This window comes from Hippocampus zosterae, chromosome 13 (genome assembly GCF_025434085.1).
Source record: "Hippocampus zosterae strain Florida chromosome 13, ASM2543408v3, whole genome shotgun sequence".
NCBI lineage: Eukaryota > Metazoa > Chordata > Actinopteri > Syngnathiformes > Syngnathidae > Hippocampus > Hippocampus zosterae.
In genome coordinates, this window is record NC_067463.1 from 23,172,390 (window position 1) to 23,193,035 (window position 20,646).

General features: G+C 61.0%; 5 protein-coding genes across 9 annotated transcripts; 1 reads left to right on the forward strand and 4 right to left on the reverse strand.

The window, feature by feature from the left end:
- Nucleotides 1–51: 51 nt before the first annotated feature.
- Nucleotides 52–2,685, reverse strand: polr3f (polymerase (RNA) III (DNA directed) polypeptide F). Of its 3 annotated transcripts, none has more exons than XM_052083968.1 (9): nucleotides 2,558–2,685; nucleotides 1,575–1,692; nucleotides 1,428–1,495; nucleotides 1,289–1,356; nucleotides 1,114–1,226; nucleotides 896–1,039; nucleotides 720–827; nucleotides 461–652; nucleotides 52–352 (listed from the first exon to the last, which is right to left on the reverse strand). In XM_052083968.1, the coding sequence occupies exons 1-9, from the start codon at nucleotides 2,683–2,685 to the stop codon at nucleotides 275–277; spliced, it is 1,017 nt and encodes a 338-aa protein (XP_051939928.1). In that variant the 3' UTR covers nucleotides 52–274. The 3 variants fall into 3 exon arrangements, with proteins under 3 accessions (XP_051939928.1, XP_051939927.1, XP_051939929.1); XM_052083967.1 differs by having other exon boundaries at nucleotides 2,501–2,685; XM_052083969.1 differs by lacking the exon at nucleotides 2,558–2,685 and adding an exon at nucleotides 1,941–2,108.
- dzank1 (double zinc ribbon and ankyrin repeat domains 1) lies at nucleotides 2,240–5,610 on the forward strand. 3 transcript variants are annotated; one of them, XM_052083952.1, is made up of 12 exons: nucleotides 2,240–2,374; nucleotides 3,025–3,146; nucleotides 3,253–3,403; nucleotides 3,787–3,853; nucleotides 3,927–3,987; nucleotides 4,064–4,193; nucleotides 4,326–4,386; nucleotides 4,462–4,563; nucleotides 4,640–4,741; nucleotides 4,816–5,020; nucleotides 5,112–5,215; nucleotides 5,278–5,610. In XM_052083952.1, exons 1-12 carry the CDS (start codon nucleotides 2,286–2,288, stop codon nucleotides 5,521–5,523), a joined length of 1,440 nt encoding a protein of 479 aa, XP_051939912.1. In that variant the 5' UTR covers nucleotides 2,240–2,285; the 3' UTR covers nucleotides 5,524–5,610. The 3 variants fall into 3 exon arrangements, with proteins under 3 accessions (XP_051939912.1, XP_051939911.1, XP_051939913.1); XM_052083951.1 differs by lacking the exon at nucleotides 2,240–2,374 and adding an exon at nucleotides 2,724–2,881; XM_052083953.1 differs by lacking the exons at nucleotides 2,240–2,374; nucleotides 4,640–4,741 and adding an exon at nucleotides 2,724–2,881.
- Nucleotides 5,611–5,814: 204 nt separating this feature from the next.
- On the reverse strand, nucleotides 5,815–9,010 carry kat14 (lysine acetyltransferase 14). Its single transcript, XM_052083936.1, has 10 exons — nucleotides 8,767–9,010; nucleotides 8,536–8,657; nucleotides 8,346–8,467; nucleotides 8,011–8,183; nucleotides 7,538–7,936; nucleotides 6,952–7,466; nucleotides 6,740–6,873; nucleotides 6,493–6,668; nucleotides 6,244–6,434; nucleotides 5,815–6,041 (listed from the first exon to the last, which is right to left on the reverse strand). Exons 1-10 carry the CDS (start codon nucleotides 9,008–9,010, stop codon nucleotides 5,868–5,870), a joined length of 2,250 nt encoding a protein of 749 aa, XP_051939896.1. The 3' UTR covers nucleotides 5,815–5,867.
- Nucleotides 8,987–9,820, reverse strand: LOC127613095 (protein PET117 homolog, mitochondrial). The gene is made up of 2 exons (XM_052083993.1): nucleotides 9,676–9,820; nucleotides 8,987–9,137 (listed from the first exon to the last, which is right to left on the reverse strand). The coding sequence occupies exons 1-2, from the start codon at nucleotides 9,769–9,771 to the stop codon at nucleotides 9,021–9,023; spliced, it is 213 nt and encodes a 70-aa protein (XP_051939953.1). The 5' UTR covers nucleotides 9,772–9,820; the 3' UTR covers nucleotides 8,987–9,020.
- Nucleotides 9,821–10,807: 987 nt separating this feature from the next.
- Nucleotides 10,808–20,577, reverse strand: LOC127613048 (CSC1-like protein 2). The gene is made up of 23 exons (XM_052083931.1): nucleotides 20,020–20,577; nucleotides 18,504–18,806; nucleotides 18,342–18,421; nucleotides 17,775–17,868; nucleotides 17,456–17,493; nucleotides 17,243–17,385; nucleotides 16,689–16,740; nucleotides 16,220–16,328; nucleotides 16,085–16,155; nucleotides 15,924–16,004; nucleotides 15,727–15,850; nucleotides 15,458–15,591; nucleotides 15,235–15,372; nucleotides 15,002–15,155; nucleotides 14,825–14,931; nucleotides 14,594–14,680; nucleotides 14,458–14,523; nucleotides 14,218–14,380; nucleotides 13,691–13,796; nucleotides 13,457–13,624; nucleotides 13,258–13,373; nucleotides 13,110–13,193; nucleotides 10,808–12,800 (listed from the first exon to the last, which is right to left on the reverse strand). Exons 2-23 carry the CDS (start codon nucleotides 18,693–18,695, stop codon nucleotides 12,624–12,626), a joined length of 2,484 nt encoding a protein of 827 aa, XP_051939891.1. The 5' UTR covers nucleotides 18,696–18,806; nucleotides 20,020–20,577; the 3' UTR covers nucleotides 10,808–12,623.
- Nucleotides 20,578–20,646: the final 69 nt, after the last annotated feature.

Here is a 20,646-nt window from a genome sequence, read left to right on the forward strand (position 1 = left end):
GCACAATTTGTGACCCCCCAGCCAGCCCTCCTTTTTTTCTTCTTCTTCGAAGCTCGGAAAAGGTATTTCCTATGGCAGAAGCTTGGCCTGAACGGGCTAAGAGATTCGTCGTCGCCGTCATGGCATTGGCGCAGCTCGCTTTGATCCTCGACGACGATTCTGCGAAATCCGCCTTGAACAAAGCGCACGCCAATCGGGCGGCCGAAAAGCATCACGAGCAAAAGATTTGAGAGCGTCGACTTCATCGACGAGCGCTTTTGCCAGGACCACGGCGTCAGAAATCCAGCCACTGGTCCAAGTAGACGCAGTTGGACGGCGAAATCTCGCCGCCTTCGCAACAGTTGTCGAACACCTGCCGGCCGAAAAAGAACGTCAACGCATTCAACAAACACCCGAGATTCCCACCACGCCGGCAGCAGGCCGAGAAGCTTCCTGGAGACGGAAAGCGGTCCGGCGTTACCGGGCAGAGTCCGCAGGGCGTCTTGACCAGGCCGGTGGGCGGCGCCAGGGGGCGGACGGCGCGGTACAGCTTGATGCGGCCGTCGACGCTGCCCGGCGTGTCCTCCTTGGCCACCATCACATTCATCTCCGCCTTGCCGTCGTACACCAGCGTGTCCAGGATGGTCTCCGTGTCGTCCATGGACAGGTCCACCTGGCCGGGGGGAAGGAGGGAGGGAGGTCGGAGGTCGGGAGGCGTGGCGGGGGCGGGGCCAACCTACCTTGCTGATGCCCAGCTCGCTGATGTACTTCCAGACTTCGTGCGAGGTGGCGAAGGAAGCGTTCCTCCGCAGCACGGGACTCTGCTCGCTGTCCTGCGCCGACTCCGCCTGAGGGCCGCCGGCGCGCGTTAGCGGCCGATCGTCGTCGATCGCCGCCGCCGCGAGGTGACCTTTACCTTGCCCTGCAGGAACTTGAAGCACTGCTGGTTCAAGACCTCCACGAACTCCGACTCAAAGTCGTGGTCGCTGTACCAGGCGCCGCCGGTCACCGAGCGGTCGGGCTGCACGTCGTACAGCATGTAGACTTTCTTCTTGGACGCCTGCGCGCAAAGACGGACGGCGGGTCGGACGGCGGGCTCGGAAACGTCGGAGGCGGGCGGCGGGCGCAACTCACCGCCACCGACTTGACGGCTTTGATGAGTTTTTTGCTCTCGAGGTTCTTGAGGATCTTGTTGATCTCGGTCAGCGGCAGGTTGCTCTTGAAGCGGATGTCGCGGCTCCAGATGCCTGCGGACGGCCGCTCGTCACGCTCTCGGCGACACTCGCCGGCGACTTTTTTTCCGCCCCACCTTTGTTGCCGGCGTCTTCGATGATCTGGTAGACGAGCTTCTCCTGGTTGTCGGAACCTTTCATCTTTCTGCGATCACGGGCGGGCGGTCACGCGAGGCGCTCAACACGCGCGGGCTTGCCGTCGCCGGCGCGCCTTACCTGGCGCTCTGCGCGTCCTTCAGCCTGTAGAGGAGCCCGTTGCTATTTTGCAGCAGATCCAGAAGACCCTGGCGCACAGGTCAAGCAGAGGTCAGCCGCAGACCGGGGCGACGGCGGCGTACGCGGCGGGTGGGAGGGGCCACGGACCAGAGAGAGCAGCTTGTTGATGGCGGCGGCCCTCTGCCGACCGTCCAGGTGCGGCATGTCGTTCTGGATCACCTGCTCCGTGATTCCGTGTGGAAACTGCTGACACAGCGCCTTGATCCTGAAAACACAAGCGTGAGGGGGGGGGGCGCTTCTTCGATGAAAGGGTCCCGACTCGCGACCCTTTCATCGCCGCAGCCTCGCTCATTTTTCCCCTCGACGCCATTTTGTCCCCCCCCCTAAACATTTCAACTCTTCATGGGCGAGTGGGGCCCGTTCGGATCCGTCTCGCGGCTCCATCCCGACGCAAGTTGACGAAACGTCAAGGCAACCGAAAGCGATCAAGCTCAAGACCAGAAGCTCTCTGACCTGTTTTCAACCTCGGTGGGGTCGCAGTTGCTCGTTTCTTTCTTCACTTTCACTTCGGACATTTTGAACGTACTTTTGGAGTGGCTACTCGATAAGGAGCCCTTTTATTTTTATTTTAAATACTTAACTAATTGCCTAAACCTTCTTTCCTCAAGAGCCAGCCACGCTTCACCTTCCCTCTGGGGCGGGGTCCTAAAAAGATGACGCAAATGTAGGGCACGTCCAAAACGTTGCCTGATGCCTGATTGCAACCACGCCTTTTACGGTTGCTGAATGACAACGAAAAAAAACAAAAAAACGGGGTCCCTTTTCGCCAGTTAAGATAAATGTCATACGGGGATAGTTATGAACGCTGTTGTCGCACAAAATGTTGTGAGCTGCCAAAGACAGATCGCTGGACGGGGTCCCAAAAGGACAAGGCGGGCGTCGAAAAGGTTGCCTGACCGAAACGATGCCATTTGTCCCATTTTCATTAGGACTCCGCGCAATGCCATATTTTGTTCGACGTTTTCGATCAAGGGGGCGGCTCCTCTCGCCTCCGCGCATTGCCGCCGACTCACCGTAACGAGAAGTGAAGCGACCGGCGGCCATCTTGCGTTGCCATTAGTGAAACGCACCTGACTTGAATACGTTGGTTTCTCCCTACGTGGTCTTTTCGCGCGGTCTTTTGTCTTTTCACACTCGTGCCGCGGTCGCTGCGACATAGAAACCTAACCTCTGTAAAGTCACCGTACGAAGCTAACATCCAAAAACGCAAGTTGTCCGTACAAGTGGCAACGTGAGATGGCTGCCCTCCGGCTTCGGCCGCCGGGGTCCAGTTGCGAGACCGTCGTCGCTACGCGCATGCGCGTCAGAAACAACTGTTGCCGTGGTGACGCACGCAAAACATTCACAAGCTCGCGCGCTCGGCAGTGTTCAAGTAGCCTCAAGCTTGACTCGGAGTAAGTTAGCCATTAGGAAAAAAAAAGATCACCATGATCATCAATAGATGGGATGACAGCACTTGTTTCCATGTACCGTTGTAAAAACGTTGGACTTTGACGTCCTCATCGTGTTGATTGCTGATGATCGGTTTGATTGACAGCTCAGCGGCGACCATGACAGCGGGGGCGGTGGCGGCGCCGCGCATCATTGCCATCACGCGAGGGAACAAAGCCACGTCAAAGAACCACATTGACACCGACACGCTTGTTTGCATTCAGTCAGGTGGGTACACGATGAGCGACCTCAATCGTTCCCGACTCGCCAATCGCCAGAGCGGACGTTAAAGTTGACGACGTCGTCAATACTTTTTGCATGCGTGTTGGCGCAGACACGGGCCAGGCGCGTCTTCTCTACACGCTGGACGGCTCCAAGCCGGCGCGCGAGGCGCCTTCGGGCTCGGGAAGCGGCGGGCGCCGCTACCTTTCGCCGTTCCTGCTGCCCGGCGGCCGAGTGTGCGTCCGAGCCGTGGCCGCCACCAGGTAGGCGCCACGTCGCACTCGCCGTCACGACAAAAAGTGAAGCCCAAGAAGGCGCTTCCCGTCTCCTATCGGCCCACGGTTTTGTGGCCGGACGGCGGGAACCGATGACGCCCAAATTGCCCCACGTTTGGTCATCGGAGGCCATTTTTGTTCAAACGCAATCTTGATTTGAAGAGAGGGACGGCGAACGAAAAGGCTCGCTCGCTTTTGAAAGCGATGGAGAATTTGCTCACGTTGGTATTTTAGCAATAAAGCAAATTGCCTCGGCGGGCCGGCTAAAAGGAAGGCGGCGGGCCGGATCTGGCCCCGGGCCTCGGCTTTGACACCAGGGTCTCAAACCACGGAGGCCGAGCTGACCGCTCGCCCGGTTTTTCCGTCGACAGCGATGGCCGCGAGAGCGCCACCGTCACCAAAGTCTTCATCGTCCGGGAGGCGGAACCTTCGCAACAGGTAATCAATCGATCGCTCCGACGATCGCGCGGTTGGTGGATCACTCAGCCGGCCCTGCGCTCTTCCCTTCCAGGAGGCGATTCCGGCGGGCCGAGGCTTGCGCCCTGAAGTCGCGACCTCGCGCCAGCCTCAAGGTTGAGATTTTCAACCGGCTTTTCTGGAGCGAACCTCGTTTTTACACAAGGCTCTTTGCGATCCTTTGTTGTTCAGGGTCAAAGGTGACGGGCGACGCCCGGTCCCTTCCTCGTGCGGCTCCGCCCGACCGTGTTTCCGCGCGCTCCGGTTGGGAGGACACCGGACCCCCCGGCGGCGCGCTGAACACCTGCACTCACTTCCCCAGGTAAGATCCACTCCCGGACTCTCCGGAACGACCCGGGCTAAACGTACCTCTTCCCCGACGCGCTCGGCTCGTCGCCCGCCTGTTCGGGAAGCGGCGCCGCTCTCCTGAAATTCTGCGTCTGCGTGTGAACAGGTGTCCAATTTTCTGTCTGACGTGCGGCACTTTGGCGAAGGCCCCCGCTGACGGAGGACAGGTACCGCGGCAGCCGAACGCTAGCCGGCCCATGACGACGTCCTCCCGCTGACCTGCTTTTGTGTGCGAGCGCCAGCCGCCGCGTTGCGTGTGGTGCCACGCCCAAGTTCCGGTCAACGCTCGCGCGTGTTCCAGAGGCCACGCCCCCGGACAGCAGAAGCTCCGCCGCGGCCTACAGGTACGAGAAATGTCGATGCGAGAAAACAAACTGGCACGCAATTGTTAGCTTAGCGGATGTGGTTGTTGCGCGTCAGGCTCACGTTTCGTGCGCGTGTTGCGGACGAGGAACCCCGGCCGAGCTGTCGCGCTGTTTGACGTGCGACGCCCGCCTGCGCATGGAAGGACGCCGCCCGCACGTAAGGGGCACTCGCGCATACATCCCTACGCCCGCCCGATAGGCACGCGCGTGTTTTTTGTGGCGGCGCTGCAGACGGCGTCGGAGGTGGAGAGCGCCCCCTGTGTGCAGGACTCGCGCGAGGCGAACCCGTCCTGCTCCACGTGTGGACGCGTCAACCGGAGCGACGCCCGCTACTGCGACTGGTGCGGCACAGAGGCGAGGCGGACCTCGGGAACGCGTCGGCCGTCGGGGACCGGCAGACCGCGGGCGCCGCGCGCCGCCGTCAGCCCGGGAAGAGGTCAGACCCAAGCCACGCCCCCCCCGCGAGCGTTTCAGACGAGCGCCGGCGCTTGAAGGGTGACGATGTGGTGGCGGACGTGTCCCGCAAGGTTACTGGAGGATGCAAGTGGATCACGTGTGCGCTCACCTGAGGAGTTTTGCCCAGAACGACGCCCCCTTCAGGACTCTGTTGGGAGAGCCTCGCCTCGGCCGGGTAGGAGCCGGCGACGGTCGGCGTGCCGCGCGACGTCACTTCCCGTCTCCTCCTTCCCTCAGATTACTTCGGCCGTGCTTCGGGAAGACGGCCGAGAGGTCAGCCTGACCCTCGGCTTCGCGGCGGCCGAGGACGTCGGGCGCAAAGCCGGAGAGAAAGCGAAGGTTTCCGTCTCTCCGTCCTCGTCCTCCAGGGAGCGGACCCGAACCGCCGGCGCCGCGGCCATCGACGCCATCGACGGGCATTGCGCCGTCCCGCCACTTTTACTGCAGCGCGGCGCAGACATCGACCGGCAATCCGGCCCGTAAGATGGCGCCGTCGCGCTTTGTCCGGCATTTGATGAAATTGACGGGGAACCGTTTTGGAAACGTGATTGTAACGAAACGGAAGCGCAAAAGTTCTTTTTTCCTCTTTCAGCTGCAACGCCGCCACCGGAGTGCGCGACGGCGCGGCCATCGCCGGCGGATGCGGCGACGTGATTTCGCCGCTGGGTGGCTCCGCCTCTTTGGGAGGGGCGGAGCTCGCGCCGGGCTCGACGCGACCAAACTCATCCGGGATCGCGTGAGCGACACGCGGGCGGAAAAAGAAAAACGCCGGGGCGCCCATGGCGTTTTTTATTGGCTCAAATGAGGGGAAGACAAAGAGGGCGGCGTCAGCGTCGCAATCGCAGGAAGAAGGCGTGGCGACACTCGGCGCTGTCCAAGGCGTAGTACTTGTCGTAAAAGTCCAGGATGTACTCCTCGGCCTGGAAGCCGAACTTCTGGTAAAGCAACATGGCCGGATTGCTGGCGGACACGTGCAGAGTCACATCCTTGCCCATGCACGTCTGGGGGGGGGGGGGGGGGGGGGTAATTGGGTTAGCTCAATTAGTTAGTTCCATTTGTGACTCCAAATAAAACTGCTGTGGGTCAAAATGCAATTTCCCGAGCGTTTCTTTTCAGTGCCGCTTGCGCGTCTTCCATCCCAAAACGCCAACGACGCGAAAGGGCGTGGCCCCGCTGGCCCCAACAGAGCGGAGGGGGTCTCACCTGGATGAGGTGGTAGATCATGAAGGTTCCGATGCCCGCCCGCCGCCACTCGGGGTGCACCAGCAGGAAGGAGACGTACGCCTCGTTGTACTTGACGTCGGGCACCATGAAACCGAAGCCCACCACCACCTTCTTGTAGAGCGCCACCACGCTGAAGTCGGGGTACTGCAGGCACTCCGACAGGTCCACTCCTGGGGGCGGGGGCCAAGGTGACGGAGGCGTCGGCCCGCACGGGCGCGGGCGCCTTACCTGGCCAGAAGCCGTGGCGACACATGGCGTTGACCGAGGGGATGTGATTGGGCCGCACGTAGCAGTAGTCCAGGGGGGCGTCGGCCTCGGGGGTCCAGCCGGGCTCCCGGCGGTGAGCGTGCGCTCGGATCTCGGCCAGCAGGCGCATCTTCGGGGGACGGCTCTCGTAGTCGCGCCTGGCGGAGTCGCGATTCGGAGCGATCGGGAATATGCGACGGCCCAACGTGGCGGCGTTCGGCGTTCTTACCTGATGTACGGCTTGAGGAAGCGGGACGTGTACGGGCTCTTGACGCTTTGCTCCGAAGCGCCGTCGGCGCCCGTCAGGCGACAGCCGAAAGAGAGCCGAGGCGAGGGCGACCCGCGGCGAGCCGAAGCTTTGACCTGCGGGGGAGAGGCACGAGGTGGCGCTTTGGCAAAGCCCGGGCGCCCCCGACGGAGCGTCCGCGGCGCCGCCCTCACCTGGAAGCGGTCCAAGACCCGAAGATCCCGGCCGGCGCCGGGCCGCCCGCCCCCCGCCTCCTCCCGAGCGCCGTAGACTCCTCCCGCCAGACTGAGTGCGCAGTCGATGTCCAGCAGGGGGAGTCCTCGCTGCCGCTTGGCCTGCCGCACCAACAGCTTGCGGCGGAGGCGGCGGGCTTGCGGCGTGACGGCCAGCGCCAGCGGGCACGCGTCCAGACGGCGCCGCAGCACCCGCTCGTCGTAGGGGCCCACCGGGGCGTGGCGAGGAGCGGGAGGGCTCCCGTGGCTTTTGTCGCGGCGGGACGACGACCTCTTGCGCTCCGAGCCCTCGTGGCCGGCGGCCGGCCGCGCCGCCCCCTCTTCCTCAAAGTCGTCCTCGTCGTCGTCCTCGCTGTCCGCCTCCCGCTTGATGCCGGGGGGCGGCGGGCGGAGTCGCTTGCGCGCCGAGGCGGCGGGCGGAGGGGCGTCCTCCGTCCCGGGGTCGATGGCGGCGTCTGCCGCCATCTCCTCGTCGTCTGGACACCGCGAGGGAAAAACCAGAATGAGGAGTCTGCGCCGGCGCCGCGAGCGGGCGTCGACGGCTCACCGTGAAAGAGAGCCTGGGGCGGCATGGCGTCCGGGATGAGGTCGGCCTCCGACAGCAGGCTGGGCGTGGCCGAGTGGGAGGCCGGCGTCCCGGGCGCCGAGAAGTCGGGCGAGGGCGACGGCGACGGGCTGCTCAGCGGCGTCCTGTCCGAAGAACTGACGGAGGAGAAGTCCACCACCTCGCCCTTCTCCAGGAGGGCTTCCGGCGGATGCCGGCGGCCCCGCCCCAAGCCGCCGCCCGCCTCCTTCTGAGCCCGCCGGATGTCTTTGGCCTCCTGCGTGCGGGAGCGCTTCTCCTTCAGCTGCATGGCCGTCTCCACCGGGTTCCTGCCGCCCCGCTTGCGCAAACCTTCCGCCGCCGCGGCCGGCTCCACCGCCGCCGCCGCTTTGCGAGCCGCCCCTGCCGCACGCGGGAATGCCGTCGGACGGGGCGTTGAAAACGCGGCCGACGGCGGCTCACCTTTGGCGGCTCACCTTTGGCCTTGGCGGCGGCCTTGTGGGCGTGTGCGCGCAGGGTCGGAGGTCGGTTGTGGACCAGCTTCCACCATCCCGGCTCGCTGAACTCCTGGGCCCCCGAGCGGAAGAAAGTCGGACTGCCCACCGACAGACACCCCGCCACCGTGCTCCACCAGGTGGATGTCTTTTTCCTGCCGGGGGGGGGGGCAAAAGTAGGTCAGGCGCACCTCGCCTAACTACTTCCTAGCTAGCTAGGTAGCTAGGAAGCCAACTAGCAAGCTAGCTATGAAGCTTGGAAGCTAGCTAGAAAGCTAGGAGGCTAGGAAGGTAGTTGCCGCGCGGCGAGAAGCCACCTGGATCCCAGGAGGAAGTTCCAGTGGCGGCCGATGAAGGCGCAGATGTCCTCCTTCCAGCGGAAGTAGCCTTGGCGTCCGGTTCCCTCCAGAGACAGGTTGTACATGGCCAGCATGACCACCTGCCGCACACAAAGCCGTGTCAGCGGGCGGGCAGCGGCAATGGCGCGGGCGAGGGAGGGGGCGTGACCTGCTGCCAGGTGAGCCGCATCCTCTCGAAGCTCTCCTCGCCGTCCTCGGAGCAGTCGCGGCACACAAACTTGAAGAAGTTGTCGCCCTTCAGGTAGCTGGGCTGGTTGCCGTGGAGGCGAGCTACGGGGAAGCGGGCCGCGTTTTAGCGTGAGGGGGGGCTAACCCTTGAAATGCGGCCACTGTATCGGCGCCCCATCAAAAGTGCCGTTCGGACGAAGAAAAGGCTTACCGGCCGGGATCCACTTGTGGCATCGCTCGCAGTAGAAGGCCAAGTGGTCGCAGGCCCAGACGGCGTCCGCCTCCTCGCCGGGGTCGCTGGCCAGGGAGTCGCCGCTGTGGTCGTGCGACAGGTCCGGCGAGCCCCGCTCCTCCGACTCCACGATCAGAAGCGTTTCGCCCTCCACCTCGCCCTCCTCCAGGCCCTGCGAGGCCGAGGCGCGCGCCGCCTGGTCCTCGACGCCGCCCCCGTCCATGACCCCGACGTCAGCGCCGCTCCTCTCGCAGGTGAGCGCTTAACTTCCTGTTCTCCTCCAGGCGCCGCACGTTCTCCTTCTTGCGCTCGACGCGCTCCAAATCTCTCAGGACGCCTTCGTGGAGACGCTGCGCGCGCACACACACGCCGCGCCGGTCGTAAGCAGCTCTCCGCCGGTTCGCTTTCGCACCCGCGCTCGTTTGGCGGAACGGCTGAGCTTTAGACGATCCCGGCTGACTTTGGGCGAGAGGCGGGATACGCCCCGCGCCGGTCGGAGGCTGCCGCTTACGCTCGACAAAACCAAATGGTCAAAATAAAGGAGAGGAGGAAAAAATGGATGCACAGTGATCCCTCGCTACTTTGCGCTTCGCTTATCACGGGTTCAGTGCATCGCGGATTTTTTCAAACATATAAAGAAAATATATATTTTATATAAGGACGGCATACGAATCCTATCAGCTGTTAAATGTGTCAAGAAACACCGCCCAAGTGGAGTGGTGTTGAGTTGCCAACTAAATGTCGCTCATCTTAGACGGTCCGAGCAAGAAGAGAAACGCCTCCCCCCTTCCTCACCTCAGCTAGTTGTTCGCTAGTTTAGGCAGCCGGCTTTGCAAATGGCAGCTTTGGGACGCCCCGGCACGGCGGTGCTGGCTTTGGGCCACTCACCTGTGTGTCCCAGGACTGCTTGAGATGGACGGCGACCACGGTGCCCACAGTCACAAGCACGGAAAGTCCCAGCACCGCTTTCGAGGTCGTCGACATCACGTTAGCAATAGCCGACGTGATGCTAATCGCTGCCGCAATCTGGCGGTGGCGGTGGCGGCAACGGCAGCTGCTCTTCTTCTTCTTCGCTTCTTCTTGTTTTTCTTCTTCTTCGCTTCTTCTTCTTCTTCTTGTTTAATCTTTATTGAACAAGTCAGAATACAATTCTCAGCAAACAGAAAACAAAACGAACGTGCTACCAATACATACACCTTACAAATGTTTAAACAAAAAAGACGAAAAAAAGGAAGCCAGGGGATTTTTACAGGAGATGACACAAATTTCAAATAAGGAGCATATTGCCAGAGTCTTAACAGCTTTTATTTTGTTTTTGGAATCCGTAATGGAGCTCGGGTACTGCTTTGTTCCTGCTTCAAAAATTAAGAAAAGAGGTTTTGAATTATTCCATCTTCTTTGCTTCTCCTTCTTCTTTTCCGGGCCAATCCCCATCGCCACCATTCTCCCCTTGTGCCTTCTGTTGCGATACTGCGATCGTTGTCGGGTGTGTTCCAATTCGCCTATTTTCTGGAGCGCTCTCGATTTATTATTGCTGACTCTTGACTTCACTGGGAAAAAATAGACTGTTTACCGTTTCTTCATTAACGATGGTTAAAAAAAACTACACGAGTCTTTATTGTAAATTCAATGATTATTCTAGCAAAATTCACAAATCCAAATGGAGTCATTCAAAGCCTCTTTTCTTAATTTTCGAAGCAGAACGCAGCGTACTTGAATTCCGTTTTGCATTCCAAAAATAAGAAAGCACTTGAGACTCTTGCTTTAAGGTGTTCATTTCGATTGGTGGAGCATGAGCGCCACCTTCCATTCCAACTTGGGAACAGAGTGACCCAGAGCCCTCCCGAACACGCTCTTGAGCCGGAGACGTTCTGAGCCCGCTTTTCCCGAATTGGGCTCGATCCGCTTGAGAAATGGTTGTATGTTTCTGTAGGTCCCGACAGCGCACGCTTCTCGACGGCGAGAAAGTGACGGATCGGATGACAAAGCTACCGCCGGCAAGCACTGGAGGTCCACTGACTATTGATGAGGCGTTTTATTGACCAGCTGACATAAATGAGAAGCGTACACGTGAAAACAAAGAAAGGCTCACATCAATAACGCCAATCGAATGTTGTCAAGACGCCACCTTTTATGTACACACATTTGAGGGCCCGTTATTTGACAGCAGCCGCTCCCTTTTCAGCTTGAAATCCTTGCCAGAAGAAGGCAAGCGCCCCCCCCCCCGAATAAATAAATCAATGTTAAACATCGATCGGATTCGTCCCCGTTTCCCTCCGCCCAAATTGAAAGGTGGCCACTTTGTGAGACCGATGAGGAAAACTGTTTGGGGTGTCAGGAGGTGAAAGTAAGGACTACGCAGCACGCAGCGGCCAACATCTCAGGCGTGGAGCCACAAAGACCAGAACTGCCACCAAGTGGGCCGGATCTTGCGGCGTGCTCACCACAGCGTTCATAGCTCGGCTCTGTGTACACGCGCACGAAAAAAAAAACGCAATGTAAACATTATCGTAGGAAAACAACACACCTGAGACATCGCTGTCAATCCTCTTTTAGCTAGCTAGCTAGCTAAAAAAAAATCGTTTTTTTTCAATTCAAGACAGTTCCGTTTTTGCTCCAAAACGAAAGACAAACATAAGTAAAAATTAAAAATAAATATCGGCGCCAGTGAACAGCCGTCCAAAAGAACGCGGAATTAGCCTAGCTTAGCATAGCGCCGAATGCCTGATTAACCCCCCCCCCCACCAAAAAAAACAAAATAATTCTGAGTTGTATTTGGCTCCAGACTTCAAGATGTCTCCAGAAGCTTTGCTAGTGCTAGCAAGTCACTTGGCCGGCCATTCTTCGAAACACTTTTGCGCCTTAAGTAGCGAGCTGATGAAAGGTGTCGCGTCAACGTACGACGAAGGGAGCGAAACAACGCCGGGCGTGCCATGCGCGAACCTATTCTCAGTGCTGAGCCAGGCTAACGGGCGAGGCCTCCGATGCGCGCAAAACAGAAGCTGGCAGATGAAGAGGTGAAAAAAAAAATGTCATCACTTAGTAGCACGCCGCGCGCTCACGTTAGCTTGCAGCACCCGCTATTATACAGGAAAACAACAACAACAAAGACATTGGAAGAGTTCAGTCGTGACACATTCAAACTCAGAAGTTCAATGTGCGACCCAGACACATTTTCGTCACTCTGGTTGCGACCCGTCCCGACATAATTATCCCCCCCCCCCCCCCCACACCCACCTATTCCTTTCAGGGCAGATGACTCAAAACAAGCGAATTTTGGGTCACGACCGGTCAGTCTTTCTCAGCGCTGCCCGTTGGCCGTCAGGGCCGGCAGGAACTCTGACAATTAGTTTCAAAGTCAGCTAAAGAGTCAGGTCGCGATGCGTTTCCATCCACGTGCGACCCAGACACATTTTCATAGCTTACCGTAATCCGGTCGGGCTCGAGACGCGAGTCGCAGTTGTTGCGAGTCACGACCCGCAGTGCCGGCGCGGCGAACGGCGACGCGTGAAAAGATCACTGGGGAAGTCGGATGGCGTCGGAGAGTCCGGTCGTCGTCGTCCGGACCAGCGCTCGAGGGACCGCTTGGAAAAAAGCCACGGACAAGAGCGACGGCGGCGGGCCAGGAGACGCGCTTTCCGTCGGACGACGGCTCTTCGGCGCCCGCGACGACGTTCGGGGTCAAGTCTTCAGGCTCGGAAGGGGAGGAGCCTCGCGGTGGCGCTAGCCGGCTAGCTAGGGAGCGAGCTAGTTAGCCAGTTAGCTCGCTCCCTAGCATCGCGTGGTGGCGAGGACGGTGGACGGTCTCCGCCCCCTCCGTGGAGCTCCTCCCCCAGTTACTGGCGGACCTCGTTTGCGATCAGACTGTCCTCCCCCGAGTGGAAATCCGCCTCGTTGATGTTGTTGCCGCCGTTGAGCATGTCGTCGTCCTGAGACGACGCCCGGTCCTCCTCGCCCCCGCCGCCCGGCTCGTCCGAGTTGGGGTCCTGGAGCACCTGGGCGATGTACATCTGCTGCGAGGGGACACAAAGCGCCAGGCGGGTTGGTTAGCCACGTCGCTGACCTCGTACGTCCGCTGCTCGGCCACGTTCCGATTTCAGAACATGACCGTGGCTGGTTTCCAACCTCAAAGATGGAGATTTTTTTGTGTTTTTCGTGCTCACGACGCTGAAACGTCTGTTGCGGGCGTGGAAGGAAGGCGCGCTTGAGAGTGTGAATGAATCCACGGGAAAAAAAATGTCCAAAACAATTTTGCGAAGGGCGGGTCGATAAAGAAGCAAGAAAGAATCGGCGGGTTACGTTTGTCGCCGGCGACCGCTCACCTGCGATTTGGACGGCGGGGAGGCGGTGCTGCGGGCCGGGCGTCCGTTCCCCACCACTTCCTCGTCCGAGTCCTTGGTGTCGATCTGCCGTGCGACAAGGCGCCGTTAGCGCCGTGTCGGGCGCGGACGGGGGCGGGGGCGGGCGTACCTTGTAGTTGTGAGCGCTGAGGTACTTGAAGTGGCCGAAACAGACGTGGGACAGGCACACCACGATGGTCACCACCAGGACCACCAACGTGAAGACCGAGGTGGGCGTCTCGAAACCTGCGTGCTTCGCACCGTTAGCTCACGGTCCAAATCTTACCTCGCTACAGAGGTGCGAGGGACGGAGGGCGGGAGGAGCTTGCCTGTCCGCATGGTGGAGAAGAAGAGCAGCCAGAAGAGGCAAAGGATGGGCGCCGCCACCACCTGAGTCACGGCGCCAGAATGGATCTTCTTGTCCAGCTTGGACGGCAGGTACGCGTAGTACATGTTGTAGCGGTCCACCAGGTGCTTCAGCAGCATGTACATCAGACCTGGGGGGTGGGGGGGGGCGGACAGTCAGCCCGGAGCCCTCGCCGCGCCGCGCCGCACTCACTCACCGAAGGGCACAATGATGGGGCAGGTGATGCTGTAGGCCATGACCACGGTGAAGACGTTCATGATCCACGCGTACGCCGCCCCGAACTGGAACTCGTACGCTTGATGCTGACACCGCAGGAAATCGCGTCAGTCGATTGACCGGCAAACAAAACGCGGCGCGACATCGAGCCGGGCCGGGATCTGGCCTTCTGCCGCGGTTCGCGGAAGAACTCGGTCAGAATACGGACTTCTGGACCCGGTTTTTCAAGACCCGCTCTTCGGGATCTAGGCCTTATAGAAGCCGTTCGATAAACCCGGTCAGGATCCGACCCCGGTCATCTAGCCCTAGTTCGGATCCGGCCTCGCGCACCTGGTCTTTTCGACCCGGTGAAAGGACCTGGTGTTTTGGAACTGGATCAGACCCAGCCCGGATATAGCCTTCCCGGCCCGGTACGATAAAACCCGCCTAGCATCTGGCCATCCGGACCCGGGCAGATCCCAGTCGGGACGGGCGCCGGCCGGCCGCGGCGCTCCGCCGCGCGCTCACCCTCTTGACGTTGCGTCTGTCGGCGGCGGACGGTGCCAAGCAGAGTCGAATCATGTACATGAGGAGGCCCGGGATCCGAAGCAAGTCCATGGCGTTCCCGATGAAGGCCGAAGCGATGACGTAGTTGACGAAGAAGGCGCCGTTGTCGGGCAGGAACACGCACCTGAGGGACCACACACGGTCTTCTGCCGTGTCTCCGGGCGAAAGTAAGGCGGGCACGGGGGAGGGGCGGACACTCACTCGAAGCGGACGGTGCCGTCGGCCAAGAATTTTTTGTCAAAGAGCCAACGGAAGAAAACATCCAAGCTGAAATCGCAGAGGGCGCGGCGGTCAAAAGCATTCGACGACAAACGGAGCCGCCAAAGAGCAACGTTACCTGCTCAGGCCGAGGGAGGGCAGCAGAAGAACCATGAAGATCAGGAAGGTGTAGCACTTGTGCATCGTCGTGCGGTTCTCTCCGGACCTGCGCGGACACACACGCCTTCAAGTATTTAGTCTGGGAACTCAAAGTAGACTTTGGACTGGAAACGGCGACCGAGGACCAGTCGCGGCATTGTTTGGGACATGAAAAGTACTCTCGGGGACAACGGGCGGCGTCGCCGGAGACCTGGTCCAGTGCGCCTCAAAGAAGGCCGAGTAGTAGACGATGGTCGGCAGCAGGGCGGAGAAGGCCCACAGGAGGAGTGTGGGGAAGAACTGGGTCACGATGGGGTTCTGCGGACGGAGGCGCCAGCACTCAAAAGCTTGGCCGCGGCCAGCGCGCCGACCGTGCGGTTCCTCTCACGTTGAGGTACTCCACCGGCTTGGTGACGTTGAACTTGTCCATGGTGGAGATGATGATGGCGGGCGTGGTGAGGAAGAAGAGCAGCAGGAACAGGATGCAGTTGATGATCAGGCAGCGGATCCACCAGGAGACGCCGCCCAGCGACAGGTGCTCCCTGTTGGAACGCACGCCGACACGTCACCCTGCGGGAACCGGCACCGGGAAGGGGGGGGGGGGGGCTGACCGGGACCCACCAGCGCACGTTCTGGGGGTCCGGCGCGTACGAGACGTTCCAGTTGTGCACATGGAGCGCGTCGCCGAATTGCGAGGAGCGCGGCTCCTGCCGGCAGCGGCAACCTTGCACCTGACACGCGTTGAAGTCTTTCAGGATTCTAGAGGGCCGACGGGAGCACGGGTCAGCGGGCGGGCCTCCGACCCGCCGGCCGAGGCTCGGGCGGGCGGGCGGGGGGCCCTTACATGGCGGTCATGGCCTCGTTCTGGAAGGTGACAAAGGCCATGCCCAGAGGTTTGGTGTGGACCTTTTCCTTCTCCCTGCGGTACTCCGCCTTCAGCTTTGCCTCCCTCTTGGTGTAGAAGCTGACCGCCTCCTCCTGCCGGCAAAACACACACACGCACACACAAACCACAATCGACCGTGCGCCCTACGATCCGCGAGGTCCCGGATCGCTGTCGGCGAGTTGTCGTCGGCTGTCGTCCGGAGAAGTCTCGAGCCGAGCAAGGCGGACCTCCTCACAGCCGGCGATGGCGCAGCAGCAGAGATGTCCGCAGGGTTTGGGGTTGATCATGGTGGGGACGTGCTCCTTGGCCATCAGGTCGGTGAAGAACTTCTTACTGCGTTCCGTCTTCTTCCTGCGGCGTGGGGGGGGGAGGGGGTCAGACGCTTGGCAACGCGCCCGACACCCGCGGGCGGCCGGCCGCTCACCTCTCGGCGTTCAGGGACATCAGCTTGGCCACGTTGTAGCAGATCCGAGCTTCCAGAACCACGCAGTTCTCGTACGCCTGCCTGAGTACGGAGTCGGGGGGGGCATGCTAACACGTGCAAAGGCAAAGGCTTCGGCGCAAAAGGCGATGGATGGCACGTACTCAAAGTGTTGCTTGATCTGACTCTCCTCGGCGTACTTGGAGATGCCGTTGATGAATAAAGTGCGCTTCACCTGCGAGGCGCAGACGGAGAGATTGGCGGGCGTTCGCCGGCCTCGCCGCGCGCCCTTTTCTTACCAGGTCGTCCTCCTTGTAGTGCATCTTGGACGTGTGTCGTCTCATGCTGTAGACGGTGAGCAACAGGTACATGAAGGCGAAGGTCGTGTGCAGCCACAGCAAGTTGGTCCTGCGGGCGCCGGCAAAACCCTTTGAGCCTCACACACTCGGCGAGGTCCCCGCGAGGGAGCTTTGGCTTTCTTCTTTTCCTTTGCAATCATCTTGTTCTTCGCGGATCAATTTGGCTGTCGCGGCGGTGAATCGGGCGCGCTTTCCAGCGCGGCGGCGATCGGACCTCCATCGTTCAAGTCCCTCGACAAGCTAGCTCGGATCGGCGCCGCGGACATCAAACGCCGGCGTTATCGCGGACCCGTTAGGTGAGGGGAAATCGGGGGCTGCTGCGCCGGCGGCTTTTTCTTCATTTTCCTCATTTGTTTCCGCTCGCAAAGGGAGCCGGGGGGGGAGGGTGTGGGGGGGGGGGCAAACTCACCCGGACTTCAGGTTGGCGATGGTCGTGCGGCCGAAGCTGTAGGCGTTGTTTTCTGAAAACCAACCAAGATTCCAAAAATCAGCACATGTCTTCCACCCGACGAATTTGGAACGGCGATTCCGCCCGACGGCTCGCGTGGCTTCGGGACGTGGACGGACGCCACGGGGAGGCTTTGGGTTGGACTAGAGCTACGATCCACACATCTACCCGAGCGGGTCCGCCGACCGGCGGCTCTACCATCCACGGCTCTGCTAGCCACACGTCACCAGTGAGAGCTCACTCCGAGTGACTTTACCTTCCTTGGACGGCGGGCCGCCTGCTCCTTGGTCAAGCGGCAAATCTTTGCTGATAATTCGGACTAGACCATCACACACACACAAAAGTCCACATCCTGCTTGTCAGTTCCAAAACACGTGAAAGTGATTATTCAGGCTGAAGATATCAACTATCGTCCGCATATTTGACGCTCGGCTTTGATTTCCGGGTCTCGGGGAGGGGGCTGAGGGGGGCCGTCTCCGGCCAGCGATCGGTCGCGATTCGTCGGTCTCACCCACCCAGCAGGTCGCCCGAGAAGTTGACGGGCAGCACGATGCCGACGGAGAGCACGCCCACCACCACCAGGAGGCCGATGATGTGACGCTGGAAGGACAGGTAGTGCACCGCGTCCTCGCCGCACTTCTCCCGGATCTCCTCGTCCCTGCCGCCGGCGCACGCGTCAGTCGCGCCGGCGGAAGCCCGAGCCGAGCCTTTGCCCGTCGACAACTCACTTGATTCGGAAGATGGCCGTCAGCCACGAGCAGAAGCCCTGCCGGCCCCGAAGAGACACCAAAAGAAAAATGTCAGGCAGCAGCTCAACCGACAAAGACGAGGCGTTGTCCGAGTGGGCGGAGTCGCCGAGGCCCCCCCGTCGGCTGACCTCTGACCATTGTTTAAGTGGATTAGCATTAGCATCGGCATCGCCCGCGCCCGGCGGATTAAAGCGAAAATGCGCCGATCCGTCCCCGCGACGGCGACGACTCAAGACGTACGTCTCCTTTTCTCACGTAGCGCGCAAACCGAGCGGAGGAGAGAAGCGAGCGCGCTCACGTTGTCGCGCTGTTCCAGGTCCACGGAGCTGGAGACGGACGTGAGGCGCTCGTAGCGGTCGGGGGTGTCCGAGTTGATCGCCGACGACGCCACGCTGAGGAGACAGCCCAAGGGAGGGTTAGCGCTTAGCTTGCGGCCCCACACCGGCGAGTGCTCGCACGACGACACAGACCGGGAGCTAACACCGCATCACTTCCTCCTCACGGGGCCTCCGGCTAACTCGCTAGCTGGCTAACACGCCACAGGGACGCCGATACAGGCGCACACACACACGCACGCACGCGTTACCTTTTGACCGGCTCATAGTTATCCCTGTCTCGTCTTCGGCTGAATTGTTTTCATGTCGGGGACAAGCACGAACAATGGTTAGCATCTTAGCGCTATTAGCATGCTATTAGCCACTCAAGACGAGCAGCCATTGTCTGGGTGCTTTGCTGTTGTCGACCCCCCCAAAATGTCAGACTAATGATCAGAATGCTATCAAGTAGACGGGTGGGTTAAAAACAGACTCTTTTGAGCCACGAGACGCGGCCTCGGTCGGGAAGGCCGAAGCCGCACGCCGCTCACCTGTCGGCGTCGGTGACCAGCGCCAGGCGTCCGTAGTCCCACGCCACCTTTCGTAAGATGGAAAAGACGAAGAGCAAGACCTGCGGGGGGGGGACACGGCGCGACTGTTAGACCGCGGCGGCGCGCCGGATGAAGCGCTTTTTGCGGCGGCGGCGGTCTGACCAGGAAGCACATGAAGTCGAGCGCCAGCACGGTGGGCACGCCGCCGAAGGGCAGACCTTGCAGCACGGTGCTGCGGATGCGCGCCGAGTAGCAGTACTCCTTGGAGCCGCCGTCGCCGGAGCAGTTGCCCCGGGCGCCGCAGGCCCGGCCCCCGCCCGGGGTCGCCATGGCGATGATCAGCAGCGGCAGCATGCTCAGCGCCGCATCCCTCGCCTTTCGCCCGTGCGGGGAGACCGGTCGACGGGCGTCGAAGCGTCGGCCGGCCGGGCGGGTCGCCTCCCGCCGCCCCCCTCCCGAGGCTCCCTGGAAAGGAAAACACCCCAGAAAAGGCGTCGATCCCTTTGACGGATTTGCGCGGTCCCCGTCGGTCTTCGTCGAGGCGCCATTTTCCGCAAACGGGCCAGAACGCCCGGCACTTTTTGGGCCAGGTGCACTTTTTGCCGGCCCCGGTCGACGTTTGATACGGCCGGGTGCGTCTGCCATTCAAAGGCGCTCCCCGTTCGAGGCGCAAGGGGCGGGGCCGGACCGGAGTTTCGGCCATTTCGGAGAGCGACGGACGCGGCGTCTCCGAGCCGCTTTGAATGCGCCTAGCTCGCGTCGGACGGACGGAAGGGCTAAAGTGGAGGCGGGCTCACCCGCTCCACAGTTGGTTTTCTCCGCAGAAATCACTTTAAAGGGCCCCAAGTTAGCGTCAACTTGTTGATGTTGTTAGGGGGGGGGGGGGCGGGACGGCCGCGACGACCCGCCCACGGGGAAATCCGTGAAATGTTCGGAGGCCTAAAACGGTTCCCGGGTGGCCCGCCTGAAACGCCCTGGTGCCCTCTCGGCCTGCTGCCCAGGAGGCCGGCGTGGGGGAGGGGGGGCGAGACGACGGTCGAGCGGATGCTCGCCCCCGAAAAAAAGAACCCGAAAACACCTCGACGTGTTGGAGTCTGGCGGGCTCGGACGTGCTTCGCCTCTCGCCGTCGCCGCCGACCGTTCGATTTGCCCTTGGGAAATTCAGTCCTGGCGGAAAGATGGAGGAAAATGACGGATCGATGAACGGCAGACGGATGCCGACAGACAGATGACGTCTGATGGACCCAATGAGCACCCCCAGCTGAGCACCCCTGGCATCAATGACATCAACTTGTTGTCATCTTGCTAGCTGCTGGAATCATCCACGGCAAGCCCGCTCACCCCCCCCCCCCCCCGCGCCCCCAGTCGCTCACGCCGATCTTTGGCATCGAGCGGATGGCTCACCTAATCTCCACGTAACGCTCCCACATGACGTCATTCGGCACGCGCCGAACGAGTGAACCCGAACCGGGAAAACGGCAGCTCGGTGTCCTCTGCGCCTGTTACATAAGCAACCCCTCCGACTCCGACATCGCCCGACGTAACCCCCCCCCCATCCCTCGGGTAACGCGCTGGCGTCGGCCGGAGGCTGCGCGCGCGCGCCTGCGACTGCGGGCGGATGAAACAAAGGACGACGGCGGCGCGCGCACGCGCGCGCGGCCTTTCGGGCAGGCCTCACCTGAGCACCGGAAGTGGCGTTGAGCGCGGCCTGAAATCCTCACGCGGCCGTCGCCGAGTCGCCGTGTCGCAGCGCCGGCGCCATCGCCGGCCGCCGACCAAGCGGGCGAGCGCACCTGCCGGTCGGGGTCCTCTCGCTGCTCTCGCCGCTCGTCCTGGGTAGTGGGGGGAGGGGGGGCGACCGACGCTTTTGAGCGAGGCAGACCGTGGCAGTGGGGCTACTCGGCCGGGCTCTGCCCGTCTCCTTTCGTGTCGTCTCGCCTTGTCCGTCGCCGCCGCCGATGCTGTCGCTGCCTCTGCTGCCGCGGAGGAGGAGGAGGACAAGCAGCGATGCACGCAAGGCGCCGACAGGGGGCGCCGAAGTGCGCCTTCACAATAAAAGCTCTGGAAATGGTCAGTCAAGTCATGGGATGCTCGCGCTTCTTGATTCACTGAGCGACTTGAAACACAAAACAAACAAGAAAACACTGGCAAGCGCCTTTTGGTCAATCGTTTAAACATGTTCCCGAAAGAGAAGTCAAAAGGAACAACTGAGCTCATTTGCTGGTGCAAATGTGCGCATCCGAACTCGGGAGGTGGCTATGTTCCCGTTTGAGTCATTTGTGAGCCTCTCCTTCATCCTAAATAA

Excerpts from the sequence above, each read along its gene's own strand:
- polr3f (XM_052083967.1), bottom strand. The coding sequence starts at position 2,685 with ATGTTAGCTTCGTACGGTGACTTTACAGAGGTTAGGTTTCTATGTCGC. Across the intron at positions 1,357-1,427 it reads AAGGACGCGCAGAGCGCCAG|AAAGATGAAAGGTTCCGACA; the intron begins GTAAGGCGCGCC and ends CCGTGATCGCAG. Across the intron at positions 1,040-1,113 it reads AAGCCGTCAAGTCGGTGGCG|GCGTCCAAGAAGAAAGTCTA; the intron begins GTGAGTTGCGCC and ends CTTTGCGCGCAG.
- dzank1 (XM_052083951.1), top strand. The coding sequence starts at position 2,724 with ATGGCTGCCCTCCGGCTTCGGCCGCCGGGGTCCAGTTGCGAGACCGTC. Across the intron at positions 4,564-4,639 it reads AGCTCCGCCGCGGCCTACAG|GCTCACGTTTCGTGCGCGTG; the intron begins GTACGAGAAATG and ends GTTGCGCGTCAG. Across the intron at positions 5,021-5,111 it reads CGCCGTCAGCCCGGGAAGAG|GTTACTGGAGGATGCAAGTG; the intron begins GTCAGACCCAAG and ends GTGTCCCGCAAG.
- kat14 (XM_052083936.1), bottom strand. The coding sequence starts at position 9,010 with ATGGACGGGGGCGGCGTCGAGGACCAGGCGGCGCGCGCCTCGGCCTCG. Across the intron at positions 8,658-8,766 it reads CCACAAGTGGATCCCGGCCG|CTCGCCTCCACGGCAACCAG; the intron begins GTAAGCCTTTTC and ends GCTTCCCCGTAG. Across the intron at positions 6,669-6,739 it reads TTCCTCAAGCCGTACATCAG|GCGCGACTACGAGAGCCGTC; the intron begins GTAAGAACGCCG and ends CGACTCCGCCAG.
- LOC127613095 (XM_052083993.1), bottom strand. The coding sequence starts at position 9,771 with ATGTCGACGACCTCGAAAGCGGTGCTGGGACTTTCCGTGCTTGTGACT. Across the intron at positions 9,138-9,675 it reads AGCAGTCCTGGGACACACAG|CGTCTCCACGAAGGCGTCCT; the intron begins GTGAGTGGCCCA and ends GTGCGCGCGCAG.
- LOC127613048 (XM_052083931.1), bottom strand. The coding sequence starts at position 18,695 with ATGCTGCCGCTGCTGATCATCGCCATGGCGACCCCGGGCGGGGGCCGG. Across the intron at positions 15,592-15,726 it reads CCATCGCCGGCTGTGAGGAG|GAGGAGGCGGTCAGCTTCTA; the intron begins GTCCGCCTTGCT and ends TTTTGCCGGCAG. Across the intron at positions 12,801-13,109 it reads CCCCGCCGTCCAAATCGCAG|CAGATGTACATCGCCCAGGT; the intron begins GTGAGCGGTCGC and ends GTCCCCTCGCAG.